The sequence below is a fragment of the Scyliorhinus torazame genome, chromosome 18 (genome assembly GCF_047496885.1).
Source record: "Scyliorhinus torazame isolate Kashiwa2021f chromosome 18, sScyTor2.1, whole genome shotgun sequence".
Taxonomy (NCBI): Eukaryota; Metazoa; Chordata; class Chondrichthyes; order Carcharhiniformes; family Scyliorhinidae; genus Scyliorhinus; species Scyliorhinus torazame.
Window position 1 is genome coordinate 13653896 of NC_092724.1, and position 18712 is coordinate 13672607.

The 18712-nt window shown below is 47.0% G+C and overlaps 1 protein-coding gene across 1 annotated transcript in view; it reads left to right on the plus strand.

The window, feature by feature from the left end:
• Positions 1 to 18712, plus strand: part of rgmd (RGM domain family, member D) — a 117166-nt gene that overhangs the window by 77812 nt on the left and 20642 nt on the right. Inside the window, 5 exon segments of the mRNA XM_072482175.1 lie at positions 15876 to 16024; positions 16578 to 16765; positions 16767 to 17015; positions 17017 to 17064; positions 17067 to 17132. Coding sequence (XP_072338276.1) covers positions 15876 to 16024; positions 16578 to 16765; positions 16767 to 17015; positions 17017 to 17064; positions 17067 to 17132 — 700 coding nt within the window.

The window sequence follows — 18712 nt, forward strand, 5'->3', positions numbered from 1 at the left end:
TCGGCGCCCCAACTCGGCTCCCCATTTCTGGCCTGGTCTCCTGAGCTGCTGTCCAGTGTGAATGTCAGTGAATGAATGAATGGACTTGGCGGTACAGTGGGTAGGTGGTGAGGTAAGTGGGTAGGTTGGCAGGTGGGAGAGGTGGTAGATGGGTGGTAGATGGGTGCTGTGGTAGTGAGGGAGGTAGGTAGGTAGGTAGGTAGGTGGATGAGGAGGTAGGTGGGTGAGTGAGTAGGTGGTTGCGAGAGTAGTTGGGACATGTTGGGAGGGATAGTTGGGTCAGGGGCTAGTCAGATTGGGTCGGGGGTAGTAAAGTGATCAGGAGTCAGCATGGTTGTGCGGTGTTTGGGTTGGTTTGGAATGTTGGTCAAGGGTAGTCAGGAGATCTTTAAGGGAATTGTGCGGGGGGTGGTCATGAGAGGTAGTTGGGTGCTTTGAAGGGAAAGTTTGGAGGCCAGTGTGAGTGATTGGGGGGATCAGTTCTGTAGTTACCCAAAAGTTAGACTAGGATTATTCTGTCTAACATCTCCTGGATAACCATTCAGGTAAGTAAGTCAGAACTTTTCTCAGTCTCCGACTCTAACTCAGAGTCCGACACAGTTGTGGAGGGTCCAGGTGCCAAGGTAGTTGCCCCTCGGAAGCTCAGCTTCCCAGGCAACTCCCAAGCAGATCGGCATGTCAGGTCATGCACTGGGCCTCAATGCGCACCTTGAGTCATATGTCCGGTCTCCGACAATCCGGAGACTGGAAGAATTTCCTCCACTGACCCACAATATTTCACAATCTCAAAACCTACACTGGGTCACCTCTTAAACCCTCTGTTCCAATGAGAAGAGGCCCAACCTTTCCAACCTCTCCTCGCAACTGAGGTCCGTCATCCCTCCTATATTCCTGGCAAACCTTCCCTGCATCCTTTCGAAAACCTTTGCTTTTCCCAAATCCTTCCCACCCGCAACCTTCCCGCTCCATTAAATGCCCCCTCTCACCAAACTCACATAGAATCATCGAATCATTGAATTTACAGTGAAGGAGGCCATTCGGCCCATCGAGTCTGCACCGGCTCTTGGAAAGAGCACTCTACCCAAGCACACACCTCCACCCTATCCCCATAACCCAGTAACCCCACCCAACACTAAGGGAAATTTTGGACACTAAGGGCAATTTAGCATGGCCTATCCACCTAATCTGCACATCTTTGGACTGTGGGAGGAAACCGGAGTACCCGGAGGAAAAACCCACACACCCACGGGGAGAATGTGCAGACTCCACACAGACAGTGACCCAAGCCAGGAATCGAACCTGGGACCCTGGAGCTGTGAAGCCATTGTGCTCATCACAATGCTGCCATGCTGCCCATGCTCACCTCGGAGTTGAACATTAAACTCAACCCAGCGATCCTCCTCACAACTAGCTTTCCCCACGCCCCTTTGCATTGGAACAAGAGTATACTCCCTGCCATTTACAATTCCTGCCCTTATGTACAGAGTATAAAACAATTTGCACTAAGCGATAACATGGGAGAGTTGCCAGATTGATTAATAAATTCAACATAGCTTATAATAACTTTTCATTTAAAACTCCTCCACTTGGGGTTTGGAGGGAGAGGGGTTAATGACAGTCCTCCCCTGGTCAAAACGTTAGGCTGGGGGTTCTGAATGTAAAGTCGAAGGTTTTCCAGGCGTGGAGAGGAGGAACTCTCTGTGAGGAACAGCTGGGGCTGAGGACAAACAAAATTGCATTTGTTCCACTTGTGTTGGCCTAATCCTGGAACCCCGTCTCTTTGGTTACATCCAGGCAGGAGTGAGACGGCTGCCTTTGCCTGACTCCCTTAATTGTGAACCCATCTTGTGCTGATACGCTGTGTGACATGGCATAGTCTGTCAAGTGCACAGTACAGGAATTGTACCGGTTTTATTATCAGGAAAGTTCAAGGTAAGTTCAAGGCTGGCTGATGCCATAAAGGCATAAAAGTCCAGGCTGAGAGACTACAGAACATTTCTATCTTTTTTTTTTAACCTGAATTCACAGATTCCAGAATACCGGCATCCGGAAATATCCCAATACCACTCAGATGCCCATGGGCAGTGGGTAAGGCTCAGGGAACAAGGGCTGTGGTGCTACATCTCAGACCCAGCTGACAGCGGAACATTCCCAAAGTGACTCCTTACATTCCGAACAAGAGAGGCTGTTGTCAAAGAATTGAAGGATAATGTAGCAATGGAAGAGGCCATGCAGCACATCATGCCTGAGTCAGTTCTTTAAAAGATCTATGCTATTAGTCCCACGACCCTATCCTTAGCCCTGCAAAATGTTCCCTTCAAGCTGATAGGCAGAGCTGGGCTGAAAAGTGGCAGATGCAGTTTAACCCTGATAAATGTGAGGTGATTCATTTTGGTAGGACAAATTTGAATGTGGATTACAGGGTTAACGGCAGGGTTCTGAAGAATGTAGAGGAGCAGAGAGATCTCGGAGTTCATGTCCATAGATCTCTGAAAGTTGCCACCCAAGTGGATAGAGCCGTGAAGAAAGCCTATAGTGTGTTAGCATTGATTAACAGGGGGATTGAGTTTAAGAGCCGTGAGGTTATGCTGCAACTGTACAAGACCTTGGTTAGACCACATTTGGAGTATTGTGTGCAGTTCTGGTCACCATTATAGGAAGGATGTGGAAGCATTGGAAAGGGTGCAGAGGAGATTTACCAGGATGCTGCCTGGATTGGAGAGTAGGTCTTATGAGGAAAGGTTGAGGAAGCTAGGGCTTTTCTCATTGGAGCGAAGGAGGATGAGAGGTGACTTAATTGAGATGTATAAGATGATGAGAGGGATAGATAGAGTGGACGTTCAGCGACCTTTTCCTCGGGTGGATGTAGCTGTTACAAGGGGGCATAACTATAAGGTTCATGGTGGAAAATATAGGAGGGACGTCAGAGGTAGGTTCTTTACTCAGAGAATGGTTGGGGCGTGGAACGCACTCCCAGCTATGGTAGTGGAGTCGGGCACTTTAGGGACTTTCAAACGGTTATTGGATAGGCATATGGAGTGCACTAGAATGATTGGGAGTAGGTTGATTTGATCTTAGTTTCAAACTAGTTCGGCACAACATTGTGGGCTGAAAGACCTGTACGGTGCTGTACAGTTCTATGTTCTATGTTCTGTAAGTGTTTACCCAATCCCTTTTTGAAAGTTATGTTTGTATGGTGTCATGTGAGAGCACCTTTTAAGAAATGGGGGTTTATTGATTAGCTGTACTGGGTGTACCTTTAAGAAATGGGTGTTTATTAGAGAGCTCCAGTGATGTCAGAGAGTGGGTGGAGCTGGGCTATCTGTCTGCTTTACTTTCGTTTTTGAGCAGGCTGCTACAGAGTGAGCTTTTAGTTTTGTTTTCAGAGAGAAGAGCTGCAGTGAAAGCCAGTAGATGTGCATGGATCTCTCTGCAAACTAAAGACTATCTCCAAATCAATTGGGTGATTTCAAAGGGATGACTGCTCTCAATAGTGAATTTAAACCAGATCTTTGTGTTAAAAGGGGTCTTTTGTCTTCTGGATGTTGTTTGGGAATTTATTAAGGGTTATCTGTCGAGTACTGTATTTTTGGGGGATTTATTGGTGTTGATAGTTGTTGAGGTTACTGTGGGGTTATAAAGTGTTAACTGGTTTCATGAATAAACATTGTTTTAATTTATATGTACTGTAAAGCTCTGTTGCACCACACCTGTAGAGTGGACCGTGTGCTCCCCATAACCACAATCTATTAAAAGTTGTGGGTCAGGTGAACTCCATGATACACTTCGGGGTTCTCTAAACTCTGGCCCATAACAACGGTATGGATGTTTGTTATATATGCACAAACGTTTGGAAGTAGGTATACATTGTCGCTGGACTAGTAATCCAGAGACCCAGGGTAATGATCTGGGGACCTGGGTTTGAATCCCAGGTGGTGGAATTTAAACTCTATAAAATATCTGGAAGTAAAAGTCTAACGATGGCCATGGGTGCGATTCTCCCCTACCCGGCGGGGCGGGGGGTTCCGCGTAATGGAGTGGCGGGAACCACTCCGGCGTCGGGCCGCCCCAAAGGTACGGACGTCTCCGCACCTTTAGGGGCCAAGCCCTCACCTTGAGGGGCTAGGCCCGCGCTGGAGTTGGTTCTGCTCCACCGACTGGCGGGAAAGGCCTTTGGCGTCACGCTAGCCGGCGGCGAAAGGTCTTCGCCGGGCGACGTATACGCGGGAGCGTCAGTGGCTGCTGACGTCATCCCCACGCATGCGCAGGGGAGGGGGTCTCTTCCGCCTCCCCCATAGTGAAGACCATGGCGAAGACGGAAGAAAAAGAGTGCCCCCACGGCACAGGCCCGCCCGCGCATCGGTGGGCCCCGATCGCAGGCCAGGCCACCGTGGGGGCACCCCCCCGGGGCCAGACCGTCCCAGGACCCCGGAGCCTGCCCGCGCTGCCTTGTCCCGCTGTTCAAAAGGTGGTTTAATCCACGCCGGCGGGAGAGGATTGACTGCGGCAGGACTTCGGCCCATTGCGGGCCGGAGAATCGCCGGGGGTGGGCCCGCCGACCGGTGCAGCGCGATTCCCGCCCCTTCCAACCGGCGCGCCGCAATTCCCACCCCCACTGAATCTCTGGTGGCGGAGAATTCCGGATACGGCGGGGGCGGGATTCACGCCAGCCCCCGGTGATTCTGCGACCCGGTGGGGGGTCGGAGAATCGCGCCCCAGGAAACCATTGTCGATTGCTGTAAAAACCCATCTGGTTCACTAATGTCCTTTAGGGAAGGAAATCTGCCATCCTTACCTGGTCTGGCCTACATGTGGCTCCAGGCCCACAGCAATGTGACTCTTAAATGCTCTCTGAAATGGCCTAGCAAGCCATTCAGTTGTATTGAACCGCAACAAAAACACAAAAAAAAGGAATGAAATCAGACAGACCACCTGGCATCGGCCCAGGCACGGAAACAGCAATGGCAAACCCAGCCCTACTGACCCTGCAAAGTCCTCCTTACTAACATCTAGGGGCTTGTGCCAAAGTTGGGAGAGCTGTCTCACCGACTAGTCAAGCAATAACCTGACATAGTTGTCCTCACAGAATCATTCGTTACAGCCAATGTCCTAGACCCCACGATCACCATTCCTGGATATGTCCTGTCTCACCGGCAAGACAGGCCCAGCAGAGGTGGCAGCATAATGGTAGACTGGAGGGAGTTGCCCTGGGACTCATCAAAATTGATTTTGGACCCCATGATGTCTCGTGGCTTGAGATTAGATGTGGGCAAGGGAACCTCCTGTTCATAGAATCATGGAATTTACAGTGCAGAAGGAGGCCAATGTCCATCACCAAGAGTGTTTCGGTAGCCCCACTACGGACCGAGCTGGCTGGGTCCTAAAGGACATAGCTGCTAGACTGGGAGTGCGGCAAGGGGTGAGGGAACCAAGAAGAGGGAAAAACATACTTGACCTCGCCCTCACCAACCTGCCTGCTGCAGATATGTCTGCCCAGGACAGTAACGGTAGAAGTGACACCGCATACTTCTCGTGGAGACAAAGTCCCATCTTCACATTGAGAATACTCTCCATTGTGTTGTGTGGCTCTACCGCCGTGCTAAATGGGATAGAATTCAAGCATATCTAGCAACTTAAGACTGAGCATCCATGAGGCGTGTGGGCCATCAGCAGCAGCAGAATTGTACTCAACCACAATCTGTAACCTCCTGGCCCGGCATATCCCCCTCTCTCCCATTACCACCCAGCCAGGGAATCAACCCTGGTTCGATGAAGAGTGCAGGAGAGCATGGCAGGAGCAACACCAGGCATACCGAAAAATGAGGTGTCAACCTGGTGAAACTACAACACAGAACCACTTGTGTGCCAACCAGCATAAGCAGCAAGTAATAGACAGAGCTAAGCGATCCCACAATGAACGCATCAGATCTAAGCCCTGCAGTCCTGCCACATCCAGCGCTGAATGATGGTGAACAATTAAACCACTCCCTGAAGGAGGAGGTTCCACAAATATTCCCAACTTCAATCATGGAGGAGCCCAGCATATCAGTACAAAAGATAAGGCTGAAGCATTCGCAACAATATTTAGCCAGAAGTGCCGAGTGGATGATCCATCTTGGTGTCCTCTGGAGGTCCCCAGCATCACACATGTCAGTGTTCAGCTAATACGATTCACTCCATGTGATATTAAGAAACAGCTGAAGGCACTGGATACTGCAAAGGCTATGGGCCCTGACAATATTCCAGCAACACTACTGAAGAGTTGTGCTCCAGAACTTGCCGCACGCCTAGCCAAAATGTTCAGTGCAGCTACAAGACTGGCATCTACCTGGCAATGTGGAAAATTGCCCAGGTGTGTTCTGTACACAAGAAAAAGGACAAACCCAACCCAACGAATTATCACCCTATCGATTTACTCTCCAACATCAGCAAAGTAATGGAAGGAGTCATCAACAGTGCTATCAAATGGTACTTACTCAGCAATAACCTGCTCACGGACGCTTAGTTTCGATTCCTCCAGGGTCACTCAGCTCCTGACCTCATTACAGCCTTAGTTCAAATATGGACCAAATAACTGAATGCCAGAGGTAAGGTGAGAGTGACTGCCCTTGACATCAAGGCAGCATTTGATCGAGTAGGAGCCCTAGCTAAGCTGGAGTCAATGGGAATCAGGGGGGAAACTCTCCACTTGTTGGAGTCATACCCGGCACAAAGGAAGATGGTTGTGATGATTGGAGGCCAATCATCTCAGCTCCAGGACATCACTGTTGGAGTTCCTCAGGGTAGTGTCCTAGGCACCATTCACAACCATCGCCCCTTGACATTCAATGGCATTACCATCGCTGAGTCCACTACAATCAACATCCTGGGTGCCATACAAAAGGCTGCTGAATAAGATAAGAGCCCACAGTGTTAGGGGCAGGGTACAGGCACAGACAGAGGATTGGCTGACTGGCAGAAGGCAGAGAATGGGGATAAAGGGGTCCTCTTCAGGGTGGAAGTCGGTGACTAGTGGTGTGCCTCAGGGGTCTGTGCTGGGACCACAACTTTTCACAATATACATTAATGATCTGGAAGAAGGAACTGAAGGCATTGTTGCTAAGTTTGCAGATGATACAAAGATCTGTAGAGGGACAGGTTGTGTTGAGGAAGCATTGAGGCTGCAGAAGGACCTGGACAGACTAGGAGAGTGGACAAATAAGTGGCAGATGGAATACAATGCAGTAAAGTGTGAGGTTATGCACTTTGGTAGGAAGAATAGAGGCATATGCTATTTTCTAAATGGGTGAAGGCTTCGGAAATCAGAAGCACAAAGGAACTTAGGAGTCCGAGTTCAGGATTCTCTTAAGGCTAATATGTGGGTTCAGTCAGCAGTTAGGAAGGCAAATGCAATGTTAGCATTCATGTCAAGAGGACTAGAATACAAGAGCTGGGATGTACTGTTGAGAATGCATAAGGCTCTGGTCAGACCCCGTTTGGAATATTATGAGCAGTTTTGGGCCCCATATCTTCATAGTTCATAGAATTTACAGTGCACAAGGAGGCCATTCGGCCCATCGAGTCTGCAGCGGCTCTTGGAAAGAGCACCCTACCCAAGGTCCACACCTCCACCCTATCCCCAAAACCCAGTAACCCCACCCAACACTAAGGGCAATTTTGGACTCTAACATGGCCAATCCACCTAACCTGCACATCTTTGGACTGTGGGAGGAAACCGGAGCACCCGGAGGAAACCCACGCACACACGGGGAGAATGTGGAGACTCCACACAGACAGTGACCCAAGCCGGGAATCGAACCTGGGACCCTGGAGCTGTGAAGCAATTGTGCTATCCACAATGCTACCGTGCTGCCCATGGTAGCATTCTTCTGAGGAAGAATGTGCTGGCCTTGGAGAGGGTCCAGAGGAGGTTCACAAGAATGATCCCCGGAATGAAGGACTTGCCATTTGAGGAGTGTTTGTGGACTCTAGGTCTGTACTCGATGGAGTTTAGAAGGTGAGGGCGGATCTCATTAAAACTTACAGAATACTGAGTGGCCGAGATAGAGTGGACGTGGAGAGGATGTTTCTACTAGGAGGAGAAACTAGAGCCCGAGGGCACAGCCTCAGACTGAAGGGACGATCCTTTTCAACAGAGATGAGGAGGAATTTCTTCAGCCAGAGGGTGGTGAATCTGTGGAACACTTTGCCGCAGAGGCTATGGAGACCAAATCACTGAGTATCTTTGTGACAGAGATAGATAGGTTCTTAATTAATAAGGGGATCAGGGGTTATCGGGAGAAGACAGGAGAATGGGGATGAGAAACATATCAGTCATAATTCAATGGCAGAGCAGACTCGATGGGCCGAATGGTCTAACTCTGCACCTATGTCTTGTGGCCTGACTGTCTTATGGTTACCATTGATCACAAAATGAACTGGACTAGCCATATTAATACTATGGCTACCAGAGCAGGTCAAAGGCTAGGAATCCTATGGTGAGTAACTAATCTCCTGACCCTCTCAAATCCAGTCCACCACCTGGGTTTCTTGAGTGTTGTTGGAGCTGCACTCATTCAAGCAAGTATCCCATCACACTCCTGACTTGTGCCTTGTAGCTGGTGGACAGGCTTTGGGAGTCTGGAGGCGAGTTACTCCCCGCAGGATTCCCAGCCTCTGACCTGCTCATGGAGTCACAGTATTTATATGGCTCAGGATCTCCTGGTTCTTTTCCCAGTTGTTTTTACTGTGTCTCCCGGTTACCAACCATTCTGCTAGTGGAAACAATTTATGTTATTTCACACCATCAAAGCTCTCATGATTAAATCTCTTCATCTTCTTTGCCACAGAACAATCCAAGCTTCACTTGTCTCACCATGTAACTGAAGTCCCACATCCCTGGTGCCTTGCCAGCAAATCCCTATTAAATTGCAATAGTCAGCGAGTTAATTGATGGATGCCAATCTCGCCAAATCTAAGTTAAACAGTCGCTTAGTTCACCTCGCATCTGAGTAGCATTCCCTGTTTCTTAAACCATTTTTAGCTTCTCAGGTTCATCTTAACAAGAAATATTCGCTGCATATGAAGGAATTTAACAAAACCCATTCACTGTAAAGTGACATGCACAGATTGCCTACTCATTGTAGATCTCAGAGCAGAATAGTGTGCACAGGAGGGACATTAGAACTGGCATCCACCTTCACTCTTTGCAATAGCTGTGTTCCCTGTGAGTTGACCCTTCCACTGAGACCACAGAATCACCCTTCAGTGTGTAAAGCATTTCAGTACAGCACTGAGGGAGTGCGTCACTGATGGAGGCGCCACCTTTCGGGCGGAACCGCCTGCCTGCCACCTCAGGTGGGCATAAACGATCACACAGCACAGTGTGAAGAGGGGCAGCAGAGATCTACTGACCTTCTGGACACAGGCTATCTCTCAAGCAACACCATCAAAGCTTACTAACTGGTCACCCCCTCCCTGTGGCTCGATGGAGTTTTCAACAATGTGAGCTCTATAATCCAAGCTGGCACTTTGATGCTGGACTGTTGGAGGACTGTTTTCTTTGGGATGATAAGGTAAACTGAGGCCCCGCCTGCCATCTCAGAAAGATCCCATGGTACTATTTTGAAGAAGGAACCAGGGAGATGTCCCCATTGTCCTGATTAATATTCTAATAATAATAATAATAAACTTGATTCTTGTCACAAGTAGGCACTGCAATGAAGTTACTGTGAAAATCTAATATTTTAATAATGTAATATTCTAATATTTATGCTGCAACCACCATCATTAAAAAGGTTGTCTGGTAAGTATTGCATTGCTGTTTGTGGGATTTTGCTGTGCATACATTGGCTACTACGGTTCCAACAGTGCAACAGGGGCCACACTTCAAAAGCACTTCACTGGCTCTAAAGTGCTTTGGGATGTCCTGAGGTCATGAGTGGTGCTGCACAGGGCGGCATGGTAGCACAGTGGTTAGCACTGTTGCTTCAAAGCGCCAGGGTCCCAGGTTCGATTCCCCGCTGGGTCACTGTCTGTGCGGAGCCTGCACGTTCTCCCCATGTCTGCGGGGTTTCCTCTGGGTGCTCCGGTTTCCTCCCACAGGTCCCAAAAGACGTGTTTGTTAGCTGAATTGGACATTCTGAATTCTCCCTCCTTGTAGCAGAACAGGCACCAGAGTGTGGCGACTAGGGGATTTTCACAGCAACTTCATTGCAGTGTTAATGAAAAGCCTACTTGTGACAATAATAAAGATTATTTAAAAAAAGAATTATGCACATTCATCCTTTTGCTTATTGTTTGTGGGATCTTCCTGTGCACAAATCGACCATCACGTCTGCCAACAAAACAGTAATGGCGTGTAAAAGAAGTAATTCATTTCATCTGAAACTCTTTGGGAAGTCACAAGGTAACGCAAGGCACTTTATCAAAGGCAAGTCCTTTTCCTCTTATAGAGATCCATTTTTATATGACACCTTTTATATGTCCCAGGGGTGCTTCATATGAGGAGAGGGCGAACACAGAGTAGGAGCATAAGGGAGGTGACCCAAAGCATAGCCAAGAAGAGCACCCTCTCCGACAGAGGGGATGAAAGAGTGCAGCACCATGGCCAAACAAACAGTTAACGAATTGGAAGTGACGACTTTTCGGAGGCCAGTGACATTTCTGCGTTGCTTTAGAACATCTGTGCTCCACAGCCTTCAGCAGATGGCTGTTGAGAGGTTTAAAGAGACAGTATCACTTTTGTTTGGCCTACAGTGGCTATTTGTTCGAAGCTCATAAAAACAAATCTCTGTGACAATCCCTCCTCTTAACATAATCAAACCCTTTATTTTACGCTTTTAAAAAAAGGCAATTGAATATGTGAAAACTTCAATTTAATTTAGAGAGTAATTTCCATAAATCTAGTCATTTTTATTTGCGGTAAAGGGCCCAATTTTCTTCAGTGGTTGGTTTTAATGTGATAAAAGTAAGATGTGAGTAATCAGGCGAGCAGGATAACACTGTGCCTTTAATTCATACTCCCTACTCTCGAAGGGGTCAGTTTTACCATGGTTACTGATTTCAAATCAGCACCTTCAACAAAAGGGATATGTGCTTCCATGATACGCAATCTCATCCTCGTTGCTAAATGATAATGTCCGTCTCCAATATGTGGAGATGGTCATACAGTCCAGGATTAACATGATGCACATCAGGTGCATTCCTTGATCCAACTGTGCAAGAAGCAGCAGCTTCCCTCCCCCGCACCCCCATTCCCCCCCCCCCCCCCCCCCCCCCCCCCCGCCCCACACACACACACTCCGCGCTTATTAAATAAACTGTTTTCTCTTTTGTGGCTAGTTAATGACTCGTGATACAAGGGCCCACCCCCTAGGGCACTAGGTAGCGAATTTTAAATGGTGAACAATCCTTCCAACTGCAGCCCCTATAACCCCTATGCACACTGTGTAATCCATTCCTTTCGAGAGTCGAAGGAATCTGAACAAATACTCCCACAGACAACATTTGAATTTTTGCGTCTCATTTGCTGCATTCTCCTTAATGTGGGACATATTTTAACATCACAATTGTTCACTTTTATTCTAAAAAGCATTTTCTTTCGGCAGGAGAATTAAGTGACGTTCGGATGAATCTATAATCAGCCAACCAAAGGAAACATTACTTTTGCCTTTGCAAAGTGTTAGGGGATCAAGGCAGACAGTTGAATTTAAGGCACTGATCAAATGTTGAATCACTGAATAGATACGGCTTCTACTTCATCAGCACATGCATTCTTCATCTCCACGTTAAGAATATTTGGGTTGGCGCTCACTAATTCTGTCAGCCAACTCATTTGTGGAGGTCTTCTGTCCAAAACGCCACTGGGCACTGTTTAATAATAATAATAATCTTTATTATTGTCGCAAGTAGGCTTACATTAACACTGCAAAGAAGTTACTGTGAAAATCCCCGCGTCGCCACACTCTGGCGCCTGTTCGGGTACACTGAGGGAGAATTAAGAATGTCCAATTCATCCAACAAGCACGACTTTTGGGATTTGTGGGAGGAAACCGGAGCACCCGGAGGAAACCCACGCCGACACGGGGAGAACGTGCAGACTCCACACAGCCAGTGACCCAAGCCGGGAATCGAACCTGGGACCCTGGAGCTGTGAAGCAACAGTGCTAACCACTGTGCTACCATGTACTAGTGTCTAAAGGTGTGATCATGGGGTGGTAGGAACATGGGAACAGGAGAAGGCCATTCAGATCCTAAAGCCTGTCTGCCAATCATTGACATTGTAGCTGATCAGCAACCTAGGTCCACACACCTGCCTTTGCCCGACATCTCCTTTGGATGGCAACATTCTCTCAATCACATTTTAAAATTTACAATTGATCTTGTATCAATTCCAAACTTCAATTACCTTTTGGGTGTATACGTCTGTCCTACGTTCATTCCTGAAAGGTTTAGACCATATCTGGTGTACGGTGAACAGTTCTGGGCACTACCACCATAGGAAGGGTAGATCATGGCAGGAGTGCAGTGTAAATTCATCAGAATTATATCAGGGCTCCAAGGGTCAAGTTATAGAACCATAGAATCCCTACAGTGCAAAAGGAAGCCATTCAGCCCATCGAGTCTGCACCAATCCTCTGATAGAGCACCCCACCTAGATCCACTTCCCCCGCCCTATCCCCGTAATCTCATAACCCACCTACCGTGGACTCTGAGGGGCAATTTATCATGGCCAATCCACGTAGGCTGTACACTTTTGGAATGTGGGAGGAAACCGGGGCACCTGGAGGAAATCCACGCAGACACGAGGAGAATGTGCAAGCTCCATACAGACAGTCACGCAAGGCTGGAATTGAACCTGGGTCCCTGGCGCTGTGAGGCAGAAGTGCTAACCACTGTGCTACCTTGTACTGAACTAAGACTGTATTCCTGGGAAGTTACAAAGTTAAGTGGTGACTTGATCAAAGTTTTCAAACTATTTAGGGAACAATTAGGGTAGATTCCTGGTCAGCTGGAGCATTGTGTACAGTTGTGGGAGGCACACTATAGAAAGGATGTGAATACATTGGAGATAGAGCAGAAGAGATTTACAAGAATGGTTCCAGGAATGTGAAATTTCAGTTATGAGGATAGTTGGGAGAAATTGGGACTGCTCTCCCTAAAGAGAAGAAGGCTGAGAGAACATTTCATAGAGCTGTTCAAAATCATGAGGGGATTGGCAGAGTAGACAGGGAGAAACTATTGCAGCTCGTAATATGATCAAGAACTTGAGGGCACAGATTTAAAGTAATTTACAAAGAAGCAAATGTGATGTGAGAAAAAATATTTTCACACAGCGAGTGGTTCAAGCCTGGAATGTACTGTCGGAAGTGTGGTGGAGGCAGTTCCAATCGAGGCATTCAATAGGGCATTAGATGATTAATTGAATAGAAACAATCATAAAATTTACAATGCAGAAGGAGGCAATTCAGCCCATCGGGTCTGCACCAGCCCTGGGAAAAAGCAGCCCATTTAAGCCATGCCTCCACCCTATCCCCATAACCCAGTAACCCCATCTCACCTTTTTGGACACTATGGGCAATTTATCATGGCCAAACCACCCTGCACATCTTTGGACTGTGGGAGGAAACTGGAGCACCCGGAGGAAACCCACGCAGACACGGGGAGAATGTGCAAACCCCACACAGCCAGTGACCCAAGCTGGGAATCGAACCTGGGACCCTGGAGCTGTGAAGCAATTGTGCTAACCACTGTGCTACCATGCCACCCTAACAATGTGCAGGAAAGTGCAAGGAAATTGCACTGATTCATGATGCTCATTTGGAGAGCTGGCGAATACAAGATGGGCCAATTGGCCCCCTTCTGCTCCATAACAATTCTATGATAGGGAAAAACCATTCCAACTGGTTAGGAACTCTAGAGAAAATAAATATTAGAGACAGCGTTTTCTTATACCTTCAATGGTCCATTACACCCAGTTACAATGTGAAGTGCCTTGGGACATTTTACAATGTTAAAGGCGCTATGTAAATGCAACTTATTGGTGATGTCATTCCCCAGTATTCTCTGTCGTGCAAGAGCACAAATCCTTTAAAGCAATGACAAAATTCTGTGCGGCATTGGCCAGAGGCATTATCGTACTGGGTTCACATATACTCCAACTGAGCAACAGTTTCAAAACTGGAAGTGCAGTGAAGTAGAATATTTTCTATTGATTCTGAGTGTGTGTGCGCTGGGGGTAAATCCAAATAGGCAGACAATGTAACCCGAATTGTGCAGGCTACATAACAACTGCTAAGGATCTGCACATTGCACATACCAGAATCTGACCACCACTACATAGCATGAGAAAAACAGGGAGACACCCCAATCATTTCAGCAGAATTGGAATCACTTTATTATTTATTTCATGGCAATATATTTTATATGTATTTCCATTGTGTACCTTGCGTTGCCCTATCATCTATTTTCTTTTCACGTACTTAATGACCTGTTTGAGCTGCAGGCAGAAAAATACTTTTCACTGTACCTCGGTATATGTGACAATAAACAAAACCAAATGTATCTAAAGGGGCTGCATCCCTTAGCTCCCTAGAAGATAGTCTCTCTGGGCAGCACGGTGGCGCAGTGGTTAGCATTGCTGCCTCACGGCGCCGGGGTTCCAGGTTCGATCCCGGCCCCGGGTCACTGTCCGTGTGAAGTTTGCACATTCTCCCCGTGTCTGTGTGGGTTTCCTCCGGGTGCTCCGGTTTCCTCCCATAGTCCAAAGATGTGCAGGTTAGGTGGACTGGCTGTGCTAAATTCCCCTTAGTGTCAAAAGGTTCGGTGGGGTTATTGGGTTACGGGGATAGGGTGGAGGTGTGGACATTGGTGCGGTGCTCTTTCCAAGGGCCAGTGCAGACTCGATGGGCTGAATGGCCTCCTTCTGTGCTGTAAATTCTATGATCTATGTGCAGGCTAGGTGGATTGGCCACACTAAATTGCCTCTTAATTGGAAAAAATGAATTGGGTACTCTAAATGTATTAATAAAAAAAATTTAAAAAGATAATCTCTCCATGAAAATAAAGACTTGCAAAGTCTGCGCAAAGGCCCGCCTCTCAAGGGTCATTATTTCAATGCCTGGCCAACTTTACAACTCCCCCCCCCCCCCCAGCCCAGTGATTGCCCCAATGATCGCCTCTCGCCCAACAACCTCCCTTGTCTGATTCTGGTCCCGATAAGGCGTTCACAGGTTGTAAATACTCGAAGGTGGCGTTGATTGCACCCAATGGGCTCTTATGAGAAGCTGTTGAACGATGAGAGTTCTGACTGCAAAGGCGGAGTCTCTGCAAGAGGGAGAGAGAAAAAAGAAGCCACTCGATGCAACCCCCAGCCTAAACGTGTTGGATTCGTCCCATCTCACATCGGGCCTGACTCGATTTCAAGCCCTTGCAGCAAAACCCTGGCCAAGTTTTAGCAAAAAGAAACGGCTTGAACAGGCGCAAAACACCATAAAAGTTTGGGGAAATAATGTTTAACATTTATCATCAGGTCTAATGTTGTTTGGATGTTAGTAATAAAAAGCTTCACATTTTTAATTATTAGAGGTTGTCAGAAAGCATAATTCTCAATGTGGCCCTGGCCTTAGACACCTACAAGAGTCAGCAAGGTGCAGGGGCCATTATATTGTAAAGCAATCATAAACAGTGGCGCTTCAGAGGTGGAAGCAAAGAAAAAAAAGTTGCTTCTCCTTTCTCTCCTGCCAAGATTTTGGAAGGGTCTGGCCCTCCCCTTTAACTGTGGAGCCCCTTGCTGTGTGTGATTTGCTGGGCAGCCTGTCCATCAGGCTGGGAGGGTTGTCCCGGGCGCTTTGAGCGACAAGTTGAGGCTGACATTCTTGAACTTTTCTCCACAGAACGGGCGCCGTTCACTTTGTCAAGCAGTCGACAAACTCAAGCTGCGCTGGATGGCTTGGTATGGGGAAAGGAAACCGCCACCCTTTGGCTAAAAAGCTCTGCTCGTCTGTTTTCACCATGCTCATTTTCTCCCTGTGTCTGAATTCAGGTAAAAACAGAACAAAAAGCTGAAAAGAAAAGTTCTTTTATTCCGCGACGCGTGATTTAAAAAAGTTAGAGGACCCATCTGGCAAATGACTTGCAGCACGTTGGGTTAAGTTCTTGTTTTTTTTTTAAAAACGAAAGCCTCTTGACGTCTGCAGGCTTTTCAAAAGTAACAGACCTTGTAGAAGTTTGAAAGAGTTCGGAGTTTGTGGATTTCTAGTTGTAATCTGTGGAAGTTTTTCTTTTAAAGCGTGCTTAATTTGTCAAGTATTTTTTTGGAAGGGGGAATGGGGAAGTCTTAAAGGGAGATTGAAGTATGGAGTAGTCTTAAAAAAAGTTTATCGTTTGTGGAAATCTCTTTTTTTAAAGTTTGTAGACGTCTTAAAAAGAGAGTTTGAAGTTTGTCGAAGTCTTAAAAAGAGAGTTTGAAGTTTGTCGAAGTCTGAAAAAAGAGAGTTTAAAGTTTGTAGAAGTTCTATTTTAAAAGCAAAATGTTTCTATAACTTTACCACCCCAGTTAAAACTTTTTTGCTAACTCTTCTCTCTACTGCTCGCAGTACGTTGCCAGCAGTGTAGGATTCAGAGATGTAACGCCGAGGTTGTGGCTGCTACTTCTCCGGGGATTGGATTGCAAGAGGAGCCGGAGGCAGGAGGAGGAGGTGGTGGTGCCGGCGGAGGGAACGGCGGCGACTTCTGCATCGCTCTGCGCGCTTACTCGCAATGCACCAAGAAGACGGCCAAGGTCGTGCCGGGGCGACCTGGCCTACCACTCGGCCGTGCTGGGCATCAATGACCTGATGCTGCAGCACAACTGCTCCAAGACGGGACCCACGGCCCCGGTGAAGCCGGCGGCCACGGAGAGGAGCCGGGTGTCCGACCTCTGCACCTACCAGAGCAAAGGCAACTCGCTGAGAGAGGAGGGCGGGCAGTTTGCACACTGTGGCTTGTTTGGAGACCCCCACCTCAGGACGTTTCGCGACGAGTTTCAGACATGCTAAGGTCGAAGGAGCCTGGCCCCTGATCGACAGTGACTACCTGTCCTGTCCAGGTCACCCAATGTGCCAGTGGTGGAAGGTTCCAGTGCCACAGCCACCAGCAGAGGTAAGTGGTGTGTAAATGTGTCTGCAACACACCAGGAAAATTCTCCAACTTCCCTCCCTCTCTCTCCCACCAACAAAAAGTTTCTTCCCACTCTCTCCCTCTGCTTTTGTTACCAAATGAATGAATTGCGAGTGCCCTCTGCTGAGTAAGTTTGGGATCCTGGAGAATCTGTATCCAATGCTAATTGGCAACAAAGACCCATATGGTTGGGGGTGGGGGGGATTGAATGATTTTGGTGGGAGTGTATGTGTTTTTTTTTTGTGTGTGCTACACAGCAAAGTTGCAATTGTCTGCCAAAACGAAGCAGTCAAACAAAGATCGTGAGCAACTTTTTAAGAAGGGAATTGGATTGAAACTTGGAAAAGGGGGAGAGGGAATTTTCAGGGCTCAGAGGTGGGAGCAGGGTTAGAACTTCTTCGAAAGAGCTGTCACAGCACACAAAAGGCCGAACAGCCACCCGTGGTGTATGGGTTCTACTGGAGGTGAGGTCGGGGGGGGGGGGGGGGGGGAGGTCAGGGATTGTATCCCTGAGTAAAAGAGAATTGGAAAGGGTCTAGATGTATTTAAAACCCATCTTATTATTTCTGTCCATTTTACAATCTTGATTAATCACTAGCTGGTGAATATTGTACCTGTTGTGTTAAATAATTCTTGTTGAGAAAAAGATCATCCTTTCTCAACCATAGATGGAACTTTTAAAAAATACTGCAGCCTCTAACTTTAATCCTGAATTTTGATTTGTAGAAAAATTAACCCAGGTTTATTTTTTGAGGATTGAGCATTTTAGAAGTCCCTGAAAAATGTAACTTAAATTTTGCCCAACCTTTTTAAACCATTATCTATTGATGGTGACTTTCCTCAAGATTTTCGAAGTAATACTTTGGGTCTTAATGTTTTGTTGAAGTGTAACCTCGTACCAAAACCTTAATTGGTACTGAAACGAAAAGGCAAACCTGCAAAGGGGTTTGGCCAGCTTTTAAAGAAAACACTTATTCTTCAAAACAGCAAATGGCTGCAGTGTACCCAGGTGGTATGGACAGTCTGTTCTACACGCTATTTAACTTCTAAATTACTTCAGGAAAGAGACCTGCTTCTAGCAAAGCTCGGTTGCCATGGGAAGCTTGGCCAAATAACAACTAGCCCCTATCTAAACTCTCAGGTTAAAGAAAAGCCAAATTAGTGACTGTTCCGATTTGGGATTCCGTCTTGAGATTTGGAAATGTGAAATGTTCTTTTCCCACCCCAATGAAAACAGCAATTTAGTCGTAAACAATTCTTAAAAATGGTTATAAATGCAATAAAAGCAATTCTGTGCAGGCCATAAAAAATAGTTCAAAGATGCTTTTTAAGATGCATCATTCCAGGTTAGGCATTGATATGTTCAGGTTTTTACACTTCAGTGGGTGTGACATTTGTAGTTTATGTTTTTATGTTCTTAGTGTGATTGGTATCTCATTTTTATCTCATTTTTATAGACATCATTGCACCTTAAAAAAAATGCAACATTTGCATTAATTTGCCCAGTATTCTTTATGTTGGCACTGTTCCATCTTGTTTCTTTTCAAAGCAGGTCCATTTGGGGTACACAGTT